The 24,240-nt window shown below is 34.8% G+C and overlaps 1 protein-coding gene across 15 annotated transcripts in view; it reads left to right on the forward strand.

Annotated features, from left to right (window-relative positions):
- The window catches only part of CDH18 (cadherin 18), a 689,972-nt gene that overhangs the window by 601,807 nt on the left and 63,925 nt on the right, over positions 1-24,240 (forward strand). For all 15 annotated transcript variants that reach the window (XM_080377753.1, XM_080377755.1, XM_080377756.1 and 12 more), the window contains one exon: positions 16,462-16,629. In XM_080377753.1, the coding sequence (XP_080233879.1) occupies positions 16,462-16,629 (168 nt within the window). The remainder of the gene's footprint in view (positions 1-16,461; positions 16,630-24,240) is intronic.

Genomic DNA, 24,240 nt, shown 5'->3' on the forward strand with positions numbered 1-24,240 from the left:
TTCATGTACAAATTGGAAGGAGCTCTGGGCCAGAAGCAGGTGCAGCAAATAACCAGTTCAGCTGGTGCTGTGTGAAGCACTAGGTCTGTCGTGGCCATCGGTTCAGCCCAGCACAGGGGAGTCCCAACTGATGGCTCTTACCCAGCACTGATGTGGAAGATGGACTGACCAAGTGATAGGCCACCACAGGTCTGTTTGGACTATGGTTCTAAGTGTTCTGCTAACTATTTAGTCATATTATGTATGCAATCATTACTATTATTGATAGTTAATGAGTGGTAGCACTATCCATGATATGATTACAATAATTGATGGAACCCCTGTTCTTCTGGTTTTGTACTGTAGGGTTTAGCAAGACTAAGCACTTTCCCCTGTTTTACACGGCAAGACTGAATCTTTAAATCTGTCCTTTGCATTCTTCTGAAAATCATTTTCTAAGATACAGGAAACTAATGCTGCAGTCAGTATTTTGAAATATCATTGCCCAGTGTTAGGTATGATTTCTCAGGGATAAGTGGACATACTGAATTGCAGGCCATGTTTTAAAAGGGCCATTTTCAGGCATTTATGGTTGAAAATTATACCTTTTATCTATATTGTCTTGCTATCATGTAAACTGTTGTGCTAGGTCTCCCTCTTCTCCTCCCTCCTCTGAGTGAGATGAAAAGTAGATTTAATGCTTTGAGAGGACTTTTAGAAACCTTTACTATCTTGTTCTTGGGGGGGAGGTGGGGGGAAAATGTTCAAAGCTGAGTAATATAGCCATGTCCTTTGCAAACTATGTATGTAAAAACCATTAAATTATCTTAAGCTTCTAAGGATGTACGTGTCATTGTCCATTTGATAAATGACATCTCTTGAAAAGGGTAATAAAAGTCTGTTTTCCAATCTTTCTGTAAATGGCTTCTGCAAAACAGTTCATAAAAAACCCCAAGTAATATTGTGTTACTGTAATGGATCACCATGAGAAAGTTTTATGCATGTCAGAATATGTTTTAAGGTTTACTGTTCAGATTCCTAACAGTCAGAATACAACTTTTTACTAAGTCTTCGAAAGTATTTAAAAGGATTTATTAGGATAGTATATCCTCTGAGGTCAAGCTGATAATTGTCCTATATACACAGGAAAACTTTCCTCATTAAAAGGGAGTTTTGCAAGTGTACACGAAGTTCTAATCAAAATTAAGATATAAACGGGTAACCTCTACTGGTGCTAAAGCAGCTACTATGCACCATTGCAACTTTCTGGTCAAGTATATATTGTAAGTTATTTTTCTAACATAACCAGCAGATCACTCCAATTCAGCAGGAAATATCTGTATCATTTATTCAAACACGAAATACCTTAAAATACGTATGCTTCATTTTAATTTTCACTTTCTTGAGAGTTACAACGAGTAAGTTTCACAAATAACTGTACTAGCTCCAGGAAATAAATTGTTCTTTGTAGGTATTTCCTGACTTAGACCTATTTAATTTTCAATGTTTGGGTTAATTTACAACAGCTGAGCTTCAGGGAGTCAAAATTTTCTTTGTGAAGCTCCCACTGCTCATTTACTTGCAGTTTGTCTCAGAACATGCAGTTCTGAATTTCTCCATGAGAGTTTCATTAGCACCCACACTGCTTGTAAAGTCTCTTTTTATAATTACTCCTGGTTGTATATTTGAGCATCACTTTGTGCCTGTAGCACATAATGGGTTTCACTTGTATGCTGGGCTTTCTCCAATAAGACGAGATGGTGAAAGACCCTGGACAGTCTGAAATTTAAACATGAAATAAAAATACCAGGTTGGAAGTAGAGGTAGAGAGATTTGAATGGAATTGCCTGTTCCTAAGAAGAAGCAAATGGCCCAAATAGGCATGCAGTCTGTGTGGCCTGTTCCTGACCTTAAAACACAGATTCACAAATAACATATTTTACTCTTCAGCTGTGATTTTAGAGATATTATGGTATAAAGAAATGGTAATTATTGCCCAGATTCTCAGGAGCTGTAACAGCAACCTTACTCATATAAGACAATGCTCCCTGATAGAGGGGGCCCCTTGCCATTAACACCTGCAGAGCGAAAACTCATCAACTAGATTACTAGATTGACAACTAATCGTGGTAAGAAGCTTTCTGCCTAAAAATAAAAGGTAAGATTCTTTACCAATTTAAATTAGCGTAGCTTCATTATCCTGAGTTGAAGTATGTGGTTTTATATCAGATCAAGATCAACAGTGTGAGGTCCTGCTCACCTTCATCATGTATGTACTTCAAGAAGATCTTGAGAAGGGTGGACAGGAAGAACGCTTGACAGTTCCAAACATGGCAAGCCGTAACTGCCGCATTTTCTCTACGGGGAAAGCTCTTGTCCACTTTGATTAGGGTTGCCTGTGTCTGGCCTCCTGATACCATGGATTTTTATAGTTTCTTTTCTGGTACATGAGGTGAAATGCTCTTTTTTTTACATATCAGATACTGTATATGTAGGTACCTGTGAATTGCATTAGGTATACTGTTTCATATTACCTCAGGTCATTTTGGAGATTTAGAAAACAGCTACATATATAGAGAAAGTCTTGCTGTTGTAGATTAAATTCAGAGGAAAGACTTTCTCTATGGGCATATACAAAGAAAACACTGGGTAAATAAAAGTGGTGAAGGATTTAGAGTGAAAAATACTACACTGCTGTGAATCTGTTTTATTTTGTCATAATAATTAAAAGCAGGGAGTACTTATATATAGCCCTTGACACAGTGTTCAAGAACAATTAGGTCAAGAATAATAATTTAGCCTTGGGATAGGTACTTAAGCAAAGTGAAGGACTGAATTTTAAATAGACAGCCTACTGCCTTATGAACTTCTAAAAACTTTCTTACTCCTCCTAAATGTTAGCAGAAAAATGCATTTATTTTTTTTTTTTTTGGCTTTCATATTCAAAAGATACAGTAATAGTCTAATTTCAGGTCAACCATGTTAAGTCAGGCGTCTTGTTTTTATTGGAAGTTTATTTGTTTTAACTTCATTTGAGTAACTTTGAATGAACCTTCACATCATTAGTTAGAACATGCATTTGGTAAAAAATCATTGACTCTTTGTACCAAATTATAAATCAAGGTAGACCTATTATCTGTTGTCTAAGTTATCTTACAGTGGGCTTTTGATATGAAATGGAGAAATCAGAAATAAGTTTAGAAAATTTTATGATCTTCTGAAAGGGCAGACAGAGGGTAATGAAGTCCACTTTTCTGATTGTTTCCAGGCCCTCATGAGGCAAGTATTTGCGTTAGAAAGAATGCTAGAGAAAGGAAGAAGTTCTCTGACACTGCATTAGTCTATTTTCATGCCCTGTATAGGTCACAAATTCATTATCCAGACAAGTAAACTATTGAAAATATAATTTTTAGGAAAACCATATTTTAAAAATTTAAGTGGAATTTCCCAAGCCCTTTTTTATTTCATTTGTTACAATTTCAAAAATATTTGTATTTATAAAAAAATCTGTATTTCATCACTTCATCTTTGGTCATGCTTTTTTTTCAAAACTGTCTTTCAATAGTATCCTAAAATAATATTGAATTGCATTCCAGTCAGTAAAAATTTCCTTGTGGAAATTTTCTAGAAGATTGAAACAGCTGATGTTGGTTCACTGCAAGTTTGAAATATTATAGTATCTTATGTTGACAGTAAGATAACCAAATTATATAAAGGTTTGAGACATTTGAAAGATCCCAGTTAAAAAGGCTTATTTAAATTTTAATCAAATTGGTGTGTTTCAAACTGAGCTTGAAAAGGTGTGTTTTTACATTTCTTATGCAACTATATAAATACTGCATTTATCAGAAGGGGGCATGCATGTTACTGTAGTTTATTAAGATGTTGCTGATCAAGAAAATGAAGTCATTAAGTTGACAGGTTTCCTTATTTTCTTAGAGAAATAATTGAAACCTGAAGGAACAAAGCAAAGGTTATTCCTGCATTTTTCAATGGTTGTACATGAGAATGGTAGGTAGGAAGAGGAAAAGAAAAGAGGATATTTTAGGGTTTTTTCCTTTTTCACAGAACCCAGCATAGAAATTTGTAATATATGGTGTATAAAACTGTGGTACTTGTGTGACTTTGGTTCATCCAGTTGTATAACTCTCCTTACTGTGGGTGGGATCTTTGACAATGTCCTGGCTTTCCCAGGGCTAATAACAAAATGTATGTGGAGTTATTCCTGAGTTATTCTTGCTACAGTAGGAACTTTCAGGAGTCAGCACTTGTATTAAAAATTTTTGCTATGTCTAAATTCAGAATAATTTCAAATGGAGGCAAGCTTCAGTTTCAAATCAAGAGGTGTTCAATGCTAATACGTACACCAGTGTCTGACCACCTTGCAGAATAATGTATTCAGTCAAATCGAAAAGAGAAAAATAACTTTTTAAAATCGTGTCCTGTCATGGAATTGTCATACTTTATGTTTTGTGTGACCTTATTTTGATTGCTTTTTAATTTATCGTAGTGTGGAGGTTCCTCTTTCTTCACTAATTCAGTAGTCATTTTCTTCATAGCAGTGCACTGTAGCAATGGAACAACACAGACTTCTGGTTTCAGCCAACTGTAGGATTTATTATACCTCTGCGCAGAGATTTATCTTTTCTCTTACTAGATCAGTATCTAACTCTCAGGTCAATAAATCCTGACTGAATCTCAGTAGAAGCCAATTGCTACCTATTATGTCATCTAATAGACAAAGATTTTGTGAGCGCTGGGTCTAAGTAAGAAAATAAGATTTGTGAATTTTCATATATTCACATATCAGAAGTTTATTATACTGTTTCTTTTTTTATTTACATAGCTTCATGGTTTTTGTGTGCATCAGAACATTATGAAAACTGTGGTACACTTAATTCAAAAATATCTGTTTGTGATCTACTGCGGTTCCTGAGTCAGCATACTGTTTATCCAGAGTGCAGTTCCTAGACATTTTTTCTCCTACAGGGAGTTTGAACGAATATTTTTCATTGTTTGAATAGATCGAGATTTTGTACAAGTACTGAAGTTTCAATTAATTTATAAATTTTGGTGATTAAAATGTTTTGACTTGGGTTTTGTTTGTGGGTTTGTTGTAGTTGTTGGGTTTTTTTGTTGGTTGGTTGGTTGGTTTTTGGTTGTTGTCCCATCTGCCTGTCCCCCCTGAAAACATTACAATAATACTTTGTTTCTAGGATTTTTCTTTCAATGACCTGTAGGGAAACCAATTAAGTCATATTTGTAAGGTAGTATCTGTAGTAGTAATATATATGTATGGGTGTGTATATATATTTACACTCTGGTATCTAGCACTGAAGACTTTCCAAAATGAAGAAATTTTGCTGATGTTATTTTGCTGTTTGTCGAATCTGATGATTTTACTTCGAAGCGACGTTAGCTTGCATGGCTACTATCATAACATGTCAAGGAGAAATGGTTTCGTTGTAATTCAAGTACCTAGGTTACTTGGAAAGTGTTTCACATTTCCATATGGACACCAGTCTCATTGTATTTCATTTGCACTTTACAAACAAGCATACTTCAATGCTGAGTAAGGTTGTGCTCTAAATGACTTATAACAATTATAAATTATGCTGTACTGCTAGAAATTTCTTAATGAGTTACGCATGGGTCAGTGAAGCATTGTGGTTGAGTGGGATGCTCATGGGTACATAATGAGCATCACAGGGAGAAAAGAACACAAGCACCATGTAAATGTTTGGTCTGTAGGTTAAGCCAGTTTTCTTAAGCAAGCTATCTTAAACAGATAATCTGAATCATATGTCTTGACCTTGTCTGTCAGTTGTAATTAATTTAGTCAGCAGATTAAATTTCATCTAAATGTGGAATCTTTTCAAGATTTGTATGTTGCATTCAGTTTTTTTAATTAGCCAGACACTGTTTTAACCCTATTTGAAAGTTCTTTTGTCATGACTATAGGGTCACTGTCTCTCTTCTTGTCCTTCTTATTGAGGTGATTTACTTTGAATAGAAACCACAATATTACTGAACAGAATGGGAAACTATGTTAATTATCTCCAATTATTTAGATACATTTTCATGTACTCAACAAAGACAAAAAGTTTAATTTGCCTAAACGTATAATTTAATAATAGTAGATGAGAAATAGGAAGTCAAGTCTGTGGCTCCATCTTTATTTTTCGTTCCATTATGAAGAAAGTAACAAGTAGCTTTGGATTAGGAGTGAGATATTAGCAGCTTTAACCTTCAGCTGTCTATTATTTTGTCATTTTCATTCAAGCTATAAATTGAATACATTTTCCTGTAGGCTGAAAGTAAGCGACATTACAAGAAGCAATGTTTGATAACTGGCAGTCAATACAATTTCTGTTTTAAAAGAGAGGTATTTCCAAGCTTGTGAATATAAGCAATTAGTTTTCCAGGCAGTTTTAAGCTCTTTCATGTCAAATGGGATTCCCTTTGAGAAGATTCCCGTACTTAGTTTCCATCTGCTATGTTCAAAGGTTGCTGAGCGCATCCCCTTTTTACTTGTTTAGTTCATCTCATGTCGTAAGTCTGTTCCTTCTCACCAAGGATTAAATACACCTATAAGAAGTTTATATCTGAAGAAATCACACTTAATGTGCAATTTCCTCCCTTGGAGCATTCTTTGCCTTTGCCTTATCTTCACATTCATAATTTGCTTGGTTCCTCTGCTTGTCTACATGACAAGTCCTCTGTTACGGAGAAGTCCTCAATATCTAAGCAGCATTAAGGTATCTGTTGGTCATGTATATCTGTATCTAGGTATGTTTCATACATACTACTTTACGTATTTCATTATACGACCAGCAGTCGTTTGAAGAAAGTTACCTTCCTCTAACACACACACACACACATGCCACCTCCCCAGTTAGAGTACAAATTCTTCTTTGGTTTTTAAATACATTTTAAACTGAATTGTCAAAGGAGAAAAATACATTTTCAACGCAGCAGTAGCATTATACTGCTCTAGGCTTGCCTCATGCTGCTTTATATACACCTTCTGCATTTACAGGAACATGTCAGAGTTTGACCACTATGTTGTTTGTGTTGGGGAATCTGGCCATTTAGCCCTGTTTGCTCCTAAACCATATGTTTCTTCAGAACTGTAGAAGTGCCACTAATTCAGATTCAGTTCCAAGGAAATCACAAGTCAGCGCAAAACCACTGAAGTGTCTTCTATTATAAATTGAAGTATTTCATCATGCACAGTTATACAGAGAGCTAGTATATAGTTGCATGTTGCTGCTAGACACAACAATCTTTTTACTCAAATCAGTCTTCTTTAAGGCTTTCTTCAGCTCCTCCATACCTCATCTTCAATGTTTTGTGTTTAAAAAAAAAATCTTCAATAACGGAGAAGCAATTTTAGGAGAGGTCAAAACCACTCAGGTAGGGTATTTGCTTGAAGAAATGTTCAAATTATTTTGCTGTCTGAAAATTCATAGGAACTTACGTGCAATTTATACTTCAAAAGAAAAAACTTGTACATTTTCAGGACATAACATATTGATAAATGATTTCTGAAAATGGAGGAATTAGGCCCTTTTATCCTATTTTTCACCATGAATTGTTAACTCTTCTAGGAACAGGATTAGATTAATGAAGAACTGTAATTACTGTCCAGTCTGAAAACTAGGGAGGGTGATGGATTCTTCGTGAATAAAGAAATGTATAAGGAAATCTGTAGAATGTAAGCATGTGTCAGTCTTCTGAAAGGCCAAGCAAAACGAAATCTGTAACATAAGGCTGGCCAATTTAGGCAAAAAGAAAAAAAGAAAAATAGAGGAGCTGTGAAAGAATTCAACCAGTACAAAAATAAAAATAGCAATGATGTCTTTCCATGTGTTTTTCTGGGAAGCGGGTCACGGTAAAGAAACCAGATTTCTTTGTTTTATGAAATTGCAAGTTATATTGAAAAAGATAACTGCCATGTCACATGACATTCTAGTTTAATAGAAAGCAATAAGCAGTAGCAACAAAGCACATATTAAATGCCTATGAACTAGCTACCTAGGAGTAAGCAAAAAGTTGTCAAGGCAAAATTATCATGCAAGGAAAAGATTCCACCAGAGCTCTACATGGATCAGAGTAAGAGCAACCCTATTTAGCTTCTTTCTGTGGGAATTAAAAGTAAACATAAGATTACTGCTGATAAAATTTTTAGATGACACAAAAATGGCAGGATGATAAATAAAGATGAGAACAGTCCTTTCTGTCAAAATAATCCAGGTTGTTTTATAACCTGTGCCACAATAAAGGCAACACCCTACAATTAGAACTGAGGAGACTGAGGCAGTATCCAGGAGAACTATGTAAACTAAGAATAACACAGCTCAAAAGGAGTTTCCAAAGAACTAAAAGCAGTAATAAGCAAAAAAGCCCAAAACAAAACAAAAAAAGCCCAACACAACTCTTAAATAGATTCTTTAGATATTGTAAAAATATCAGGAAAGTGAAATTTACATCAGTTTGGTGCTGGGAAGGGGGGGGGTGATGTTAGCATTATTGAAATATGAATTTAGTTTTTCTGTATTTTTACAAAATTTTGGAAAAATGAAAAGAACAAGTAACACTTGAGTGGAAGAAAAGGCTTTAGAGTTATTTTTTTTTTTTAGCAGTTTATTAGAAAGGTTATCTTCATAAGAATATAGCAGTACCTTTACAAGGAGAAATACTGGGAACTAATAGTCTGAAAGAGGGCAGCAAGAGTCAATGGTTTGAAATTGAAAGTGCATGCTAGCAAATCAAGGGTAGACCTTTGACTTGATGATTAATGTCTGGAATATTCACTCAAGGAAACAGGTGATACTTTCTACCTCTTGATCAGTTCATTTCAAAATTACAAGCTTTCAGGACGATGTGCTGTAGCCGAAATCAAACTTCCAGGTTCAGTGCAGTGGTAGTTCAGTTAATGGCCTCAATTCTACAGAAGATCCGGTGGTCCCATTTGGCTTTTAACAGTTAATCTGTCAGATAAAGAATTCATCATTAAGCTTTAATATCTTGGTATTTTTGAAGAATGTGGATGCATCAAATGGCATAAACTATATTAAAAATGTTAGCTAAACTTTGATTTCATTCCAAAGTGTTGCTTAAAAAGTCTCCGTTTTGAAGATTCAAATTACTACAAATGCTGTACCTAATTGGATGTTAAGCCATGTAATGTATTTTATAGTAATGTGTTTGGGAAAAAAATACTGCTTTGTTAAATAGAAAAAGAAATGGCCAGGTTTCTGGCTTCCAGTGACTCCTCCCCACCTCTTGAGCTGTCAAGTGGTGGCTACCCAGTGCTGACTTCTCTTAGAGAATCTGAAAATACTTTTGGAAGCTGAAGACTACTTCTTTTCTTACAGTCCAGTTCATGCCTGTTTCTTTGTGGATGGATACAGAAGCTTGTTTCCTTTGACTAGAAAATATTGTGAAGAATTGATAGTGTCTGTCTTACCAGACCCAACTTAATCTAATGACTCTGTAATTTACTTCATTGTTATTATGACAGCACACCTCATTCTGTTCCATTTCCACTGACTGTTTCTGTTAAAATACTTTCCCATCCTGTCTGTACTACAATCTAACAACTCTTTTACTCGCCATGATTAGCTCCCCTCTGCTACTTTTAAACACAGAAAAAAGTATTTATACACAGTACTTCAAGTTGCAGCCGTACAGCCTGCCAGATACTACTGGTGTTGTGTGTGTAACTCAGGTTTACAGTCCAACCTGCACAGAGGTCCTCAGACAGTAAAACCGTGTCTGTACAGCTCAACAGAATAAATTAAAAGACTCCTATACCTTTACAGCTATAGAAAGCCACACCAGACATAGGTTTGCTAGAAGAGTTTGGGTTGTGAATAGATAATGAGGTCTGCATCAAAAAAAGTCACTTTTGTTTAAATGCTAAATCGCTTGAAAAGTTTGATGCAGATGTTTAGGCCAGAGTGAAAAGTTGATGTTTACAGGAATGGCAAGACTCACAGTGGCATAAACAAAAGTCCACTACCACTAAATCTAGAAAATATCTCTTCCATAGCATAATAATTTGAAAGTAGCAGCAATCTGAAGACAATGGGAGAACCACAACAGTTCAGTGGAAAAACATCCCTGATAGTAATGTCCTGCTGAATAAACCAGCCTACATGATGTGGAGAGAAAGGTAAAATACTGTGAGCCACGCTAACTGAAACAGAGCTGGCAAACCTGGCATCCATATACATATGCTTCAGCTATTGGCAAGAGAAAAAATGACAGCTTCCTGCTCAAATAGGGTGGTCACTTGCATGGTATCTATAAATATTCTTTTGATTTGCAGCAATTGCATATGGCAGATTAGAGTGTCTTGTCTGCATTCTGGGAGGCAGCATGGCAGCAAATTCTTAATTCGATTCATTTGAATAGGCTTTGCATTATGAAAAGAGTGGAAGATGCTATGATTACATTTGGCATCAATGCAATTGCCACAAAGAACGGTGTATTTTCCACTCAGTCTGTGAAGCTTTCTTCAGATTCCTTAATTCAGGAGGTTTCAGCAGAAGACTTTTTCAATTTCTAAATTCAGGCTCTTATACAAGATTTTTGAGGTGGCTTTATTTACTAACAGTGAATTGCAACCTGCAGCCTGATCTAGGTGAACCTACTTTACCAGAGGGGTTGGACTAGATGGTTTCTAGAGGTCCCTTCCAACCCTGACCATTCAGTGATTCTGTGAATAGACTGTTAGCTTTTTCATTAATTAATTTGTTTATTTATTTATTTATTTCCTGGGGGTATCCATTGTAATATAGTGTCTGGTAAATCCACCGCTTCTTTTAATACCAAATGAACACTCATCTAACCTACTTATTTAAAACTCTTTACTATTTTATTTTTTAAATATTCATATTTTTCAGCAATTTCTCTTTTATTACAGCAGTTGTCTTTCAGTGATGGAGTAATGTATTTTATTTCAATGGTAATTTTCCTTAAGAAAGGGCATAGTGTCTTCAGTACTATAATCATGACCATAGAAGAAAGTTGACCACTAATTGTCATGACTATAGTGCTTTGACTTTTAGCTATGAAGTGTCTAGTGATGTCCCTGTAGAGGAACAAAATGTATGCTTTTAGTTACATAAAGCATAATTAACTCAAAAACCTAGATTAAAAACATCTATGTTATAGAAGCATTCAGTATGTGGAGTATGACCATGATATCTCTACTGCACATTCCGTTTACAGTTATAGTTCAAACTAAATCACAAATCCAATTCAAAGTCTATTGGGATTTCTAGATTCAAAGTTTATTTAAATATTTTTTTTAAAAAAAGAAATGCATCTGCTGACTTGTACTTGCTCAATATTTATCTCAAAATGCAAACCCCATACTTCTTTCTCTTAAACAAGATGTATCTAATTCTTTCAGGATTGAGTAGTACTAGATTTTGAAATGTATTTGAATGTATACAATATGTTAAAAATATTGTTACAATAAAATTGGCTAATATCCTAACATATTCTAAAGGAAAGCAGGTATAAAAATAGAGCTTTTATTCACAAAGTAAAAATACTAATGAAATTATTCTCTGCAACAGTTCACTTCCCTCAGTAATTAGTAAAACCACACGATTAGTTATTAAATAGATACTTTAAATTATATTTGAACCATTTAGTGGTTGTGATCATGACAAGACAGATATGTAAGAAACTAGAATATGGAGAATCTAGTATGACTGACTGGTCCTTCATAAAATCTTTGGTGACCAGGAGCAGGATCCAACAAGAGAATGGAAATTTTGCAAACAAAAAAAAAAAAATCAATTGCCCATGACAAACCAATTTGTCATTAAAGTTGAGCTGGTTTGTTCTGTTCTTTGTTGTTGTTGGTTTGTTGGGGTTTTTTTCCACTAGATAGAAAACCTTTGAGCTCAAAATGTTAAAATGAACCATGGTTTATTCTGGGAAGGTTCCATTCACACATCATGCAGGAGTAGGCTGTAAGGTAAAGCTGACTGAAGTTCTGCAATGGTTACTGAATGTAAAAGAAGGTCTTGTTTTGTATAAGTAATAAGATAAATTACTTCAAGTGTACCAGACTGTCAGGTAAGTACATAGTTAAATACTTCATTAAATGCATAGTTGGGCACTTGGCTGTGGCAGACTTTTCTTAATAATTGTCTGCACTTGAATTTAAAAGTGTTCATTTGTATGGTCTCAGTTACAGTTGAGCCTTCTGTTGTATCTCTTTTTACATGCAAGTAAAATGGTTCTTCACAGAATGCTAAAAAAGACAACATAACACATTGTCAGATGCTGCAGAGCATAGAAGTATCTTAAAGAAAACTGGGGGAGGGGGGATGGGGTGGGGGTGGGGAGGAAGGGATTGACTGCAGTTCAGCATCCAGAATGAAGTCAGAGAGCCTGAATGGAGAAGGAAGTAAAACTTGCCAAAAATAAACTTATTTTCAGGGCTTTCTCAAATCCACAGGTGTTGGGTAAAAGGAAGGAGAACGAGCTATCCACAGTAGTAGACATATCAGTCTTTCATCTAAATGTTCTGTGGCAGTTTTGTCTGATGTTTAAAGGATAAGTGCAGGACCATCATGAAGAAATTTCCTGATTGCAAGTAGTTGTGAGGAATTGTCAGTACAGAGGAAGAAACTTACATCTTTGAGGGCAAGAGCAAGGAGAACATAAGGAAATTTAATAGTATTAACATAAGGAAATTTAATAGTATTATATAGTAAAGGATTATGTTGCAGGACTAATAAGAAGACTGTCTGGATGATGCTGTTAGGTGTATTGTTTAGTTTTAGTTAGTTCTGTGAGGAGCAGGGAGTTGGGACTCCATGATCATTAGAGGCCCCTTCCAACTCAAAATATTTTGTCATTCTACAGAAATTCTGGTTTCATTAATTTTGAAGTATCATTAGAGGAGCATGTCCTGGGTGTATTAGTCAAACAGAGATGAATCAGATGAATCACCTGTGTGATGTAATTGGGGGGGGAGGGGGAACTTGTAATTAGAAAAGGTGGTGACAAAATCTCATCTGGAATATAGGTAGCTTTCTGGTCATCCGTGGTCAAGGAAGATAAGTTCAAATTGGAAAAAGTGCTTTCCAAGACTGTAGAAACAGTCAGAGAAAAAACCCAAAAGTGGTGGTGATATAGATGTGAATAAATTTAGCCAAGAAGTCAGAAGAAAAGCTGTGTTCTGGGAGATCCTTCAATGTGGGAAAATGCATCTCACATAATTCTAAGATAGAAATAGGTATGACTAAACTCAGCAGACCAGAGGTCCAGAGCTGTGTCTCCTTCTCACTTCCATTCCAATAGATCTCAGTCTCCATGTTGCATGTGATTTTTGACATAATAGTCAAAATTCTGCAAAAATTCTTTACTTAATACCTGAAACAGGGCGGGGTGTCCCTGTAATGATGTCTGTATCTCACTTTTTTTTTTTTTTTTTCCCTTGCTTTCCTTTCTTAGTAAAGATGAATAAATATTGGAAACTTAGCTGAAAAGTAGTCAGTTAACAGGGTCACAGTGCTGCCTAACAAATATGAGGCAAAATTAAGGCTGTGTTTAAATTTAAAAAGCCTCTGACAGTTTTCTTTTTCAGTTTCTTTCCTCACCATTTTAGACAGCGAGATGTCTCAATATGAATTTCCTGTCTTCTCGTGGGATGTATAGGAGCCCCTGCCAAGTATGTTCAAGATACTCAGGTGCAATTCCTCCTTTAGAAAGAGCATTGCTTGAGCATTTCAGATTGTGTTATAGGAAACGGGAACTGAGAAAGTTCTCCTTACACCTTTTGGCGTCATTAGAGAAATTTGAAATTATGTATAATTCTAGTGCTATACTGCCGGAAGAGTTGGTGGAGCTGCTAGTGACAAGGATGGAGCATTAGGGTCCTCACAGTAGTTACATACTTCATACTGATCTAATTTTAGGATGTATATATGTATATGCAATCGAGAAAAAACTGAATCTTCCCTTATCTCCTGTCCTGCAGCAGCAAAAAATCAATTTTCTTATTCTAAAATTTGGATACAAGATTTTGGAATTAAAAACTTGCCCATTTTCATTTGCTCAGTTTTCAGAAAAGAAGAAACTGATGCAAATGGGAGCGATCAAATGATTACTCACCCACAAACCCTTATTAACTGTCTACGAACATTGATTCAGTACCATACTCCTTGAAGCAAAAAGGAAGAGGAAAGTAATTATAATACAGAGGATTTTCTGTTTGTTTAAGTGAGTTTAAAAATGTGACTAGTTTATGAGGACTGTACAGAAGATGTTCCACTATGTAAAATGTGATCTGTTTCAAATTGAAATGGAAGGGGTTTTTTTTAAAAAAAAAAATCCTATACTCCATGCATATTCATAAACATTAAGTGTTCTGATAAATTTGGTTTCAATGTGAAAAAAATGAAGCAATTTATTTGAAAAATGTCAAAGCAGGACATTTTTAATTTTCATACTTTTCTATATTCTGATCTTTAGTAAAATGGATTTTCAGGACAATAGTATCAGATTTTGTGAACATATTGATTCTGATGAAACTACAGATTTAAGTTGCATCAGTACCATTTATCCAAATGTCTCCATACCTTTCTGTTATAGTATGTATAAATTATGATTAATCTCAGTATATCAAGGTGAAATTTGTGATAAAAGGTTTGTTTCTAACTGTATCATTTAAAGGAAAAATCACTGATTAACTAAAACAGACTGGTATACTATTTTTCGCCAACTTGTCCAGAATCTGTGCTTTTTATGAAAAGGAACTTACAGGGCAAAACTGTGTTAAAATAATTCTGAGTCTTCATTGATACTTTGCAATATTATTATTTTTTTATAGTTCTACTTATTTATGTGTTACTTGTTTTCAGAATAGAATGGAAACAATGGTATAAGCTACATGAAAACTTCCATTTTATATGAAACAATGGCTAAATGGTTTTACTGAAGAAATGCAAAGTAATTTTAAAGCACAAGAAAAGTAATGTTCTGGAGGTCACTATCTGCATCATCTAAGACCGTGGGAACCAAAGAACTTGAGAATCATGCTCTACATTATGTACATGTACAATCATGGTTGTCTAGAAGAGCAAGGATCATCTTCTTAAGTCGCTTTGTGCTAACGGCTATTAAATGTTTAAAAATTTACCCAGAAGCAACATCTGATCATGCTGTGGTATATTTTCTTACTAATTGTAACAGCCACTCAGTTTAAGAATCCAAACCCAAGTTATGTTAAAATTTTAGGTTTTGAAAATTTAATGTTAACAGATTTGGCATTTCACATGTTTGTTTATTTCTGTATAACTCACTCCAGTCTGTCAATGTCTTTTACGTACTGGTGAGCTCAGAGCTGGACTTAGCACTCCAGATGTGGCCTCACTAGTGGTGAGCAGAGCAGGATCCCATCCCTTGACCTGCTGGCAATGCTTTTCATAATGTAGCCCAGGATGCCATTTGTGTTGTTTGCTGCAAAGGCATGTTGCTGGTTCATGTCCAACTTGAAGGACTCTCTAGAGCCTTTTTCTGAAAAGCTGCTTCCCAGCTAGTCTGTCCGTGGCATGTACTGGTTCCCTGGCACAGGACTTGAGATGTCCCCTTATTGAATTCCATGAGGTTTCTGTCAGCCTGTGAGCAAAGAAATTAGCCGGGACTGATTTACAAAGTCTCCCATAACTGAAACTGAGCCCACAAAGTTAACTGTTCCTTTGTTGTAATCTTTGCTTCTGCGTATGCTATTGACTAAATGTTTTAAAAAAAATTCTGATGGTGATGGATAAAAATAATAGTATTTTAGGATTTCTCAGTTTTGGGTTTCTCTCTGTACTGTAGCAAAAACGGTAATAGCTTATCTTTCACATTACAGACAAGTATTAGGTAAATCACACTTATGAACATAAATACATATGATTGACTTATCAAATAAGAAAGTATAGCTTTTTGAGGTTTGTCAAATAATAATAATAAAGTTTAGATTTTGTGTAGTTTTAAGAGGTATGTCATATTTTAATTCAGAAATCAACATTACTTAAAAGGAATTTCTGTCTTCTTCAGTGGGGTAAGAGTTCCCATTTATTAATATTTCTACTAAGTAGCTATTTAAATAATATGAGCTATTTAAATAAAATATAAATAATAAACACTGGAGTTTTGGCAATGGAATTTCATATAAGATGGATTGATTATTAATTTAATAGTTGTTGTAATATATCTGATTTTAATTTCTTCATACCCTCAAGCAAGTTGATTGTTTAGCAGCATCTGGCATTGTTATATATATATATAAGACAAAAACAATAAAGCCAGCTTATTTTGATTGTAGAAAAGCTTTGCATTTCCAGACAACGTGCCACGCTTCACCTTTCCTGGAAAGAAGGGTTGTTCCCAGCCTTTCCTCTTGCTTGGACAAGCTAATCCTGATCTCTCTTTTGTTTCTTTGTTTTCTTTCTATCACAGGAGTCATCAGGACTGCCTTGCACAACATGGACAGGGAAGCCAGAGAGCATTATTCCGTTGTCATTCAAGCCAAAGATATGGCTGGGCAGGTCGGAGGGCTTTCAGGGTCAACAACTGTAAATATCACACTCACTGATGTCAACGACAATCCACCCAGGTTTCCTCAGAGTATGTACAATTTCAGCATATAACTGATTTGAAAATCGTGTTGATTTTCAGTGAAGTAAGAAGCTATTTTTGAAATCCAGTGTGTATTCACATTCATGGGGCCAAGGCAGCTTGGGAAGTGTTTGAGTTCACCAATATCTTTCAGTTTTCCAGTGTTTTCAGATGAAGCACAGAGATGGCATAGCTAGAATATTGAAACCAGCGAAGATTTCTTTCAGTTAAACACTGAGAGTGAGATGGGTGGCAAAGGAATACTTTTATTGTATGTGGATTATTCTCCAGTCCTTTTTGAATGTATATTTCGATAACTGTTTGATTTTGATCCCAAAACTGAATTATGTTGTTCCCATGGTAGACATCAAGACGTAACATTAAAAGATTTAATCCAGCATACCTTTGGCTGCCTCCATACATATCTACCAATTTTTTTCTTCTGTTTCTTTTTCTACACCCATGCAAACTTTTAAGACCACTTTTTACATTGCAGATGATCAAAACCTAAGCTGTTTCTCACTGTTCTTGATCTGTGGTGAAGTCCTGCCTTTATCCTAGTTAAATGAATTGTCAATGTTGATGTCAAACTGAATGTTCACACATGCATATATGGAAAGTATATGCTAGAATACTCTTAGAATATCTTAATATGACCACTAATAGGAAATTCATTTCTGTCAGACTCGTTGGGTGCACATTGATCTGACACAGCAGCTGGAGTCTTGTAGGAATTCTGATTTCAGTCAACACTTTATTTAAGTCTTCTGGAATGTAATTGCGTAGCTAAACCTACTTTCCTTTGCAGATTGGCTCAAGGCCAATAAGAGTATTTTAATCTGTTCTCAGATATTGTGTGAGCCCTTGTAGAACATAATGGACTGGTAGCTATAGGTACATCCAGCAGGAAATGCATTAAGCTGTTTGAAAGAAGATTTATAAACAGTAATAGAAATCACAAAGCTCTGGGGAAAAATAGAGCTCCCTGACAATTATACATTATGTAAACTCTGGTCACGCAGTAAAAAGGCTCGTTAAAAGAGTTATAGAAATGACTACTTTCTCTGTGCCTCACAAAGACATAAAACCATAAAGACTTTGAAACACAGTCTTAAATAAAGTATATTTGGTTTTATGTTCCACAGAATTGTCATTGCATCCATCACTCTATTTAATACTTCCTAACTATTGGAAAGGCAAAAGGTAAGGCGTATCCTTGAACAAATATAGCATCTAAAACAGTTAAAGTAGAAAAAATGTCCTCAATTTCCTGCAAACTCAGAGACAAATGGATCCCTACATATCAAGTGTCTAGAATTGGCCTCCTTTATTTTGAATGGAAGGTTTGGATATTAAACTGACTGGCAGGAAAAATGTGTGTTGGCACATATATTTCTTCATCTGTTTTAATATTTTTTTTGCAAATGGAGGAAATATAAAATGTTCAGGTCATATGCTATACATTTTAAGGGATTCTAATAACTGCAAAAAATAACATTGAAGACTACAAAACATCATTTCACAATTAATGAAAACTTATCAACTAATAAACAAAAATAAAAAAGGTATTTTAACATTTATCATTTTTAAAAAATATTAATACTAGAATAAGTCTTGTAGAATACAAACATTTTTTGCATCTTTCCTTACACAGGATCCCTATACCACAGTTATGACTTCTTGTTTACTCATTTTCAACAAGTATAATTTAAACCCTTTGCAAAAAAACGGTAGCTATTTGTTAGTAATACAGAACAAAAGTATAAATGATCTAAAGTCAGGCCATCTTAGCATCATGAACTATTACAGTAATATACGAGTATTGCGCTAATAGAAATAACTTCACTGTTTATTTTTCTTCTCTTTTCTTTGTATGCCATGATTTTCAGTTAAATTTCTCTTCAATTTCCTTATTAGACGGAATGCTAAATGAGACTTACTGAGGCTTGTCACATTCAGAATTGAATTCAAGGGAAGTGCTAACCAAAACTGCATATATCAAGTGTATAACCCTGGGCACAGGCTGAGCCTCAGCTAAACAGCAGACTTTCTTTTGGTTAGTTTCCTTTTCTCCGTTACCATACTTGTGAGTTTTGAATCTGACTCTTAACTGTATGATTACTTTACTTGAGAACATGCTGGGAAGCCCATCTTATTGATGCTTTTATTATTCGTTTTAACTAGAAATATGCTTTATTGTATATATTTAAAAGATCGTACCTTTCTAAGACTGTAGTAGATCAGTGTTCATTAGAGATGCATATGGAGTAAGGTATGCAGGATTTGTTCCCCTTAAATAAACACATTAAAAATCTCTTTAAAACTTGGAAATAGAGGTTGTGAATATATCTGCTTAAATGAATTTACTGTGTTTTTTTCTGTACTCACTCTAAATATAGATGACTTTCTTTCAAAGAAATTATAAACAGAAGAGCTACAGTTTTCCAAAATATCAAAAAGTCTAGGAGAAAGAATATGAAACATTGCTGCATAATTTTATCAGTCTGATGGTTGCAGTTCTGAAATATATGGTAATTACAATCTCTGGAATAGGAAACATAGCTGAACAATTCTGCTTGCAAAACACAGTAGTATGTGGGAGAAGTAGGCAAGGGGTTGTGAATTCAGCAGGAGAATAACCTGAAACCTCAAATACATTTTACTTATCAATGACTTTAGTGCATCTTTTACAATACTGATTTCTTTTTCTTCTTCACGACAAATTTCCTTTATTTGGAGAGTTCAGTTCTAAATGAACTATCTATTTAATGCAACCTGACAGACAATGATCTGCATGGGAAGATTTTTGCTTTTCAATAATCAGCATGTCTCAGTTCTTGTTAGTTTTACCACTGATGGAAATACTTGGCTGAATGGCTGAGGGCCCTAATTTCATAGTCATAAATTTATTTCAGTAATTTGATAGAAAATGTTCCATCTACTGATGACACTGTTATCAGCTTTGGGTTACATCAGACTTTTTTGTGTAGATTTCTTTCATTAATTCTCTCTGGTCTTGTTTAAGATGAATAGATTCTGTATGTTGTGCTTTGTTTAGGATGAATAGATTCTGATTGCATCAAGATCATCACACTAGGCAGATGCTTCCAATGACATGTTTTATAAATCAAGTGCTAATGATTACACTCTGGACAGTGTGTAGGAGATATGTAGTTTTTGTGTGTATAGTCTGATTTTACAAGGAAATTACTTATCTGATGCCTCATTTGTAGATTTCATTGTTTGATACATCTAGCTCAGATCTTTAGGATAAATCAGAATTTAAATACACGTCATGACTTAAAGCATTTTTTTATAACGCTTGGTTGTTTCATGGCAGTATATAATGTGAGATTATGTATATGCATTATTAGTTTTGCCTCATTTTATACAGTGTCATTGTATAAAAACTACACAGCCATGTTTAAATAGGAATGTTGTATGAAGATATTCCAGTTAGTTCTGAAAAAGTAAACTCCCATCCCAGAAGTAGGCATTAACTCTGTTCTGTGCTACTAAGGTGTCTCCTATCCAGCCGTGTTAATATAACTCATCAGCTAATTAAGTGCCAAAGTATCTGCTGTTCATTTTCTTTTGGAATTTAAACTCCAATACGGTCCTTTCCTTATCCCCAGTTCCACATACTACACCAGTTCCTACGAATCCCATAGGTAACTGCCAGCACCCTCTCACGCCCTGCTACCATGCACTGTAGACTTTCCTGCCCTCCACTGGTGACTAGTCCAGCACTATCTGCCTGTTGATTGATGAGTAAAGCGGAATTTTCTTTGATTCTCTTGTAGCAGGTCTCCCTCCTCTATTCAGCCAGTAATTGTTAAAAGAATGTAGAATAATGTTTTTGAGGCCTCTGCCCTTTTGTTAGATTTGGCTGAAATAGGACAGGGCTTCCAAGTTACTGGACACTATTGCATTAAAATAATTACGGAAGCTGTATGTCCTCAGGAAACTCAGATTTAAAACAGCACAAAAAAAGTACATGATAACTGATTTGGTTTAAGATTGCTGGCATCTGATCAACTGCAACTTTGTAAATTAGATTTTGTTCGTCCCTAGTAATCTAGCTCCCTGTTTATTACAACATTTATGTGATGATGGTGAGTCCAGAAATGATCCAGTGTCCAGGGATTATTAGATAGCATTTCATTCCAGAAATTGTTCTGTATGTAAATGTTACTTATTTATTGAGATTTGTTTCATTATATTTAGAATAATGCCTTTTTTATATTTCATACTACAACACTTACTACAATTGTCATTATTCCCAATAGCTACTAGATAAAATACACTAAAGGAAAAATGTATCGGGAATGAACAGAAACCCAAGTCTCAGTTATTGGTGAAGAGATGCTCAGGTCTTTTAGTAAGACTTTAAGTCAGGCTAAAGGGACATGTAGAAAGTTGATTTAAAGCCAGATTTGCACAGACCCCTAGTATTTTCTTCTTCAGAAGATTTATTCCTGCATATAACTTTATTACCTTTCTTCAAAAGTGAAGTTACCAATTCTGGGAATTTTATTTTATTCTCATTTTTTTCCTTCCTGTGTTCCACAGATAAGGTTTTTGTACTACCATATTCAATGTTTGTTTCTGCAGGTGGTTCACAATTTAGGATATCCTTTTCTGGAAATACAGTTTACATATTAACAACATTTTTTTTCATATATGTGTTTCAGGATGTCCAAGGAAATATAGATTATAATCATATTGTTTGCTTATTTTTTCTATCTGTAAGTTTTAGGGAGGATCACTCTTCCTTTCTAGTGGCTAGACAAAGCCAGCTGCAGAAATAGCATGTAAATAGTAGACTGGATGAGCCTGGTGTGCATGATCGACTTACTGAAATGCAGTTATTAATATCTCATTAAGAGATAAAATGAGTAATGTATATGTACATGCCAGGGAGAATGCCAGACAATTAGATAATTCTATGCAAAAAGGAAATACAGCAGCCTATATAAATATATTTTATGTCCAAAGCAGCTATTACTTAAAAATGAAATGTAGATTATTTTCAGTACTTTTTTTTTTGCGAACTCTTTTTTTTTTTTATGAAATTTACTCAAATTGTGAAATTGAGTAATGAGATGTAAAGGATTTAAAGGGTGGACTCTCATGAGAGAATTTAATGGCTATTCAAAGACAATTCCTTTTCCTGTGCTCTTAAAACACCTCTAGTTAATACCAGGAGTTTTCTGCAAAACTGAATTCTTGCCCAACATGCTAATCTCATCTAACTTGAAACATAAATATTACTCCAGAACATTTTAGTATATTACTAGGAAATCTTAAACAGGAGTGGAACTTGGATATAAAAAAAAGACAGAAATAATTTGTAACCTGGAAATTCTAGCTGTTAGTGCTGATCAGATGTAAACAGTATTTCGGTATATACTCTTTTTAACATTATAATGGTATCTACATAAATCAGGTTTCATTTATTTGTGTAAGGAAAGAAAGGTAGCAAGATTTTCTTTTGTTAAGAATGTTGTTAGGGCTGTGTTTAAGGTTGCTGTAAAAATCTGGCAATGCATTTCATAGGGTGTATACATTTTAGAAGCTGTATTCTTTGGTTATAGTGCCTATTCACATAATAGCATTATTCTGGTGCTAATGAGTATTTTGCTTCTCTCATGTTCTTAAAGCCAGAATATTTTTTTCAATTAATTGTGTTTATAAAGTGTGTGCTCAGGTTCCAAAGTGAATGACCAGTGAGTGACACTTCCTTTGCAAGTACGGTTGGTGCTCATTATACTGATTTTCTGCCTTTACAGAGAATCATCGCAAATCTCCAGGCCCCTCGACCTTAATTGTTCTTTATTTAGAAATAGCTAAAGTGTCACATCAGAAACTGAACTTGGTGCAGGTAAATATGAGCTAGAAAGCTTCCATTTCTGTCAATTTTCAGAACACGTGTTTCCTTCTGACTGTGACAGCCAGGAATGCATGTAAAGGGGAAAAATGTTATTGTATGCTTATATTAGCTGGTGAAGGTGTGTGACTTGAACGTGTCAGGTCAAGAGACAACAGCTGTTTGTCTTAAATGTAAGATAAATATAGTTGTTTCTAGATTCTCCAGAAGTATTTAGAATCACCTGCCTAGCAAGGCTGCTGCACAAGGACAGCAGGCTGTTTAAAAAGCAGCTAGCATCAATAATGTCCTGAGGAAACAGTGTGGTAAAAAGGATAATCCTCAGTGATCTGAGTGATTTTGTAAAATTTCTCTTACATTTTATCTTTCTAATATCCTAGAATCAATAATTAATCTATGGTATGCCTGAAGGAGAGGGGCATGTGAGATGAGGATTACATTACTTAAGAGGTGGTGATGTACTAAGTACCAAACAGAGTTAAGAAATAAAGTATATGTATCTTTGAGTTTATGCTTCTATAGACTGGAAAATGTGTGAAGTGCTTTGTTTAATTGTCTTCTTACTGTGTTTGTGAAAAGACTGATATGTTCTCATATTTGCACAACATTTGAAGTTAAAGCTGCAAAATTGTGTCATTTATCTCTGAAATCTGATACAAGTGGTTTAACAACATTTGACTACATAGGAAGTTTAATAATACACTGTTTCCTGGGCAGAATGAGTGTGATTCCCATAATCAGATTTTTTCTGCAAAAAGTAAACAAAGTACATGTAATACTGTTCAAGAGTAATTAAGTTTCTGATTTTAAAACTCTCCTTTAAAAAGAATTCACAACAATAAAACTTGATCACAGAATTGTTTACGGAATTCAAATAGAAAGGGGAGCTGGGAGGGAGAAAAATATATTATTTCAAAGTCTGACTAACTATTTGTAGAATATACTTGTTCTGTATACTGAGTTTTAATGCCAGCTATGTGCATCAACTTTATTCCTAACAGCACAGTGGAGTCAAGCAGTGTTTTTTATTTTGCTTGACTGTATTGTCTACAAAGATTTCTGTGTATAAGGTAGACTATTCACTACATATACCATCCATATCAAAATAATTTTGAAATACTCTAGATAGAAAAAAATACTTATTTTGTTTCTATAAGGGTTCTGAATGAGGCAGGAATGTTTTTGAGAATGAGAGGGGTTGTTTGCTTTGTTTTTTTTTTACTGAGTGGAGAATTTGGAGCAGGACCGCTCCATTTTAAGGATTGTTCTTCAGAACTGCCTTCATTTTCACATCCTGTATGAAGCTTAACCCCAGTGGGAGCCCGATCCTAGCTGTGCTAATGCCAGGGAAAATCAAACAAAGAAACACCACCAAACACAGTCTAAATGGAGTGTATCACTTTCACAGGTGTTGCTATTGCTCTCTGCTGACCCAAGATGCCTGATGTAGCCGTGGTCCCCCTTTAAATGGCATGGAATATTCTCAACACAGCGCAATTATATAAAGACTGCTACAGATCATGCTCAACCATTAAGTTTCTTATTAGTGATAATTATGGGGTGTATATGTTATTTTTCCCATGTCATTTGCGTAGAAAAAAATATGTATTTGGGTGTTCAGTACCTACAGGGAAGTAATGAATCTGAAAATCCAAGAAACCAGTTTCTCCTCTGTTTCTGCTTTTACCCATGAGTGGCATAAACGTCACACTTTTTACAGCTTAGAATAC

Source organism: Falco punctatus (assembly GCF_963210335.1).
Source record: "Falco punctatus genome assembly, chromosome: 3".
Lineage (NCBI taxonomy): Eukaryota > Metazoa > Chordata > Aves > Falconiformes > Falconidae > Falco > Falco punctatus.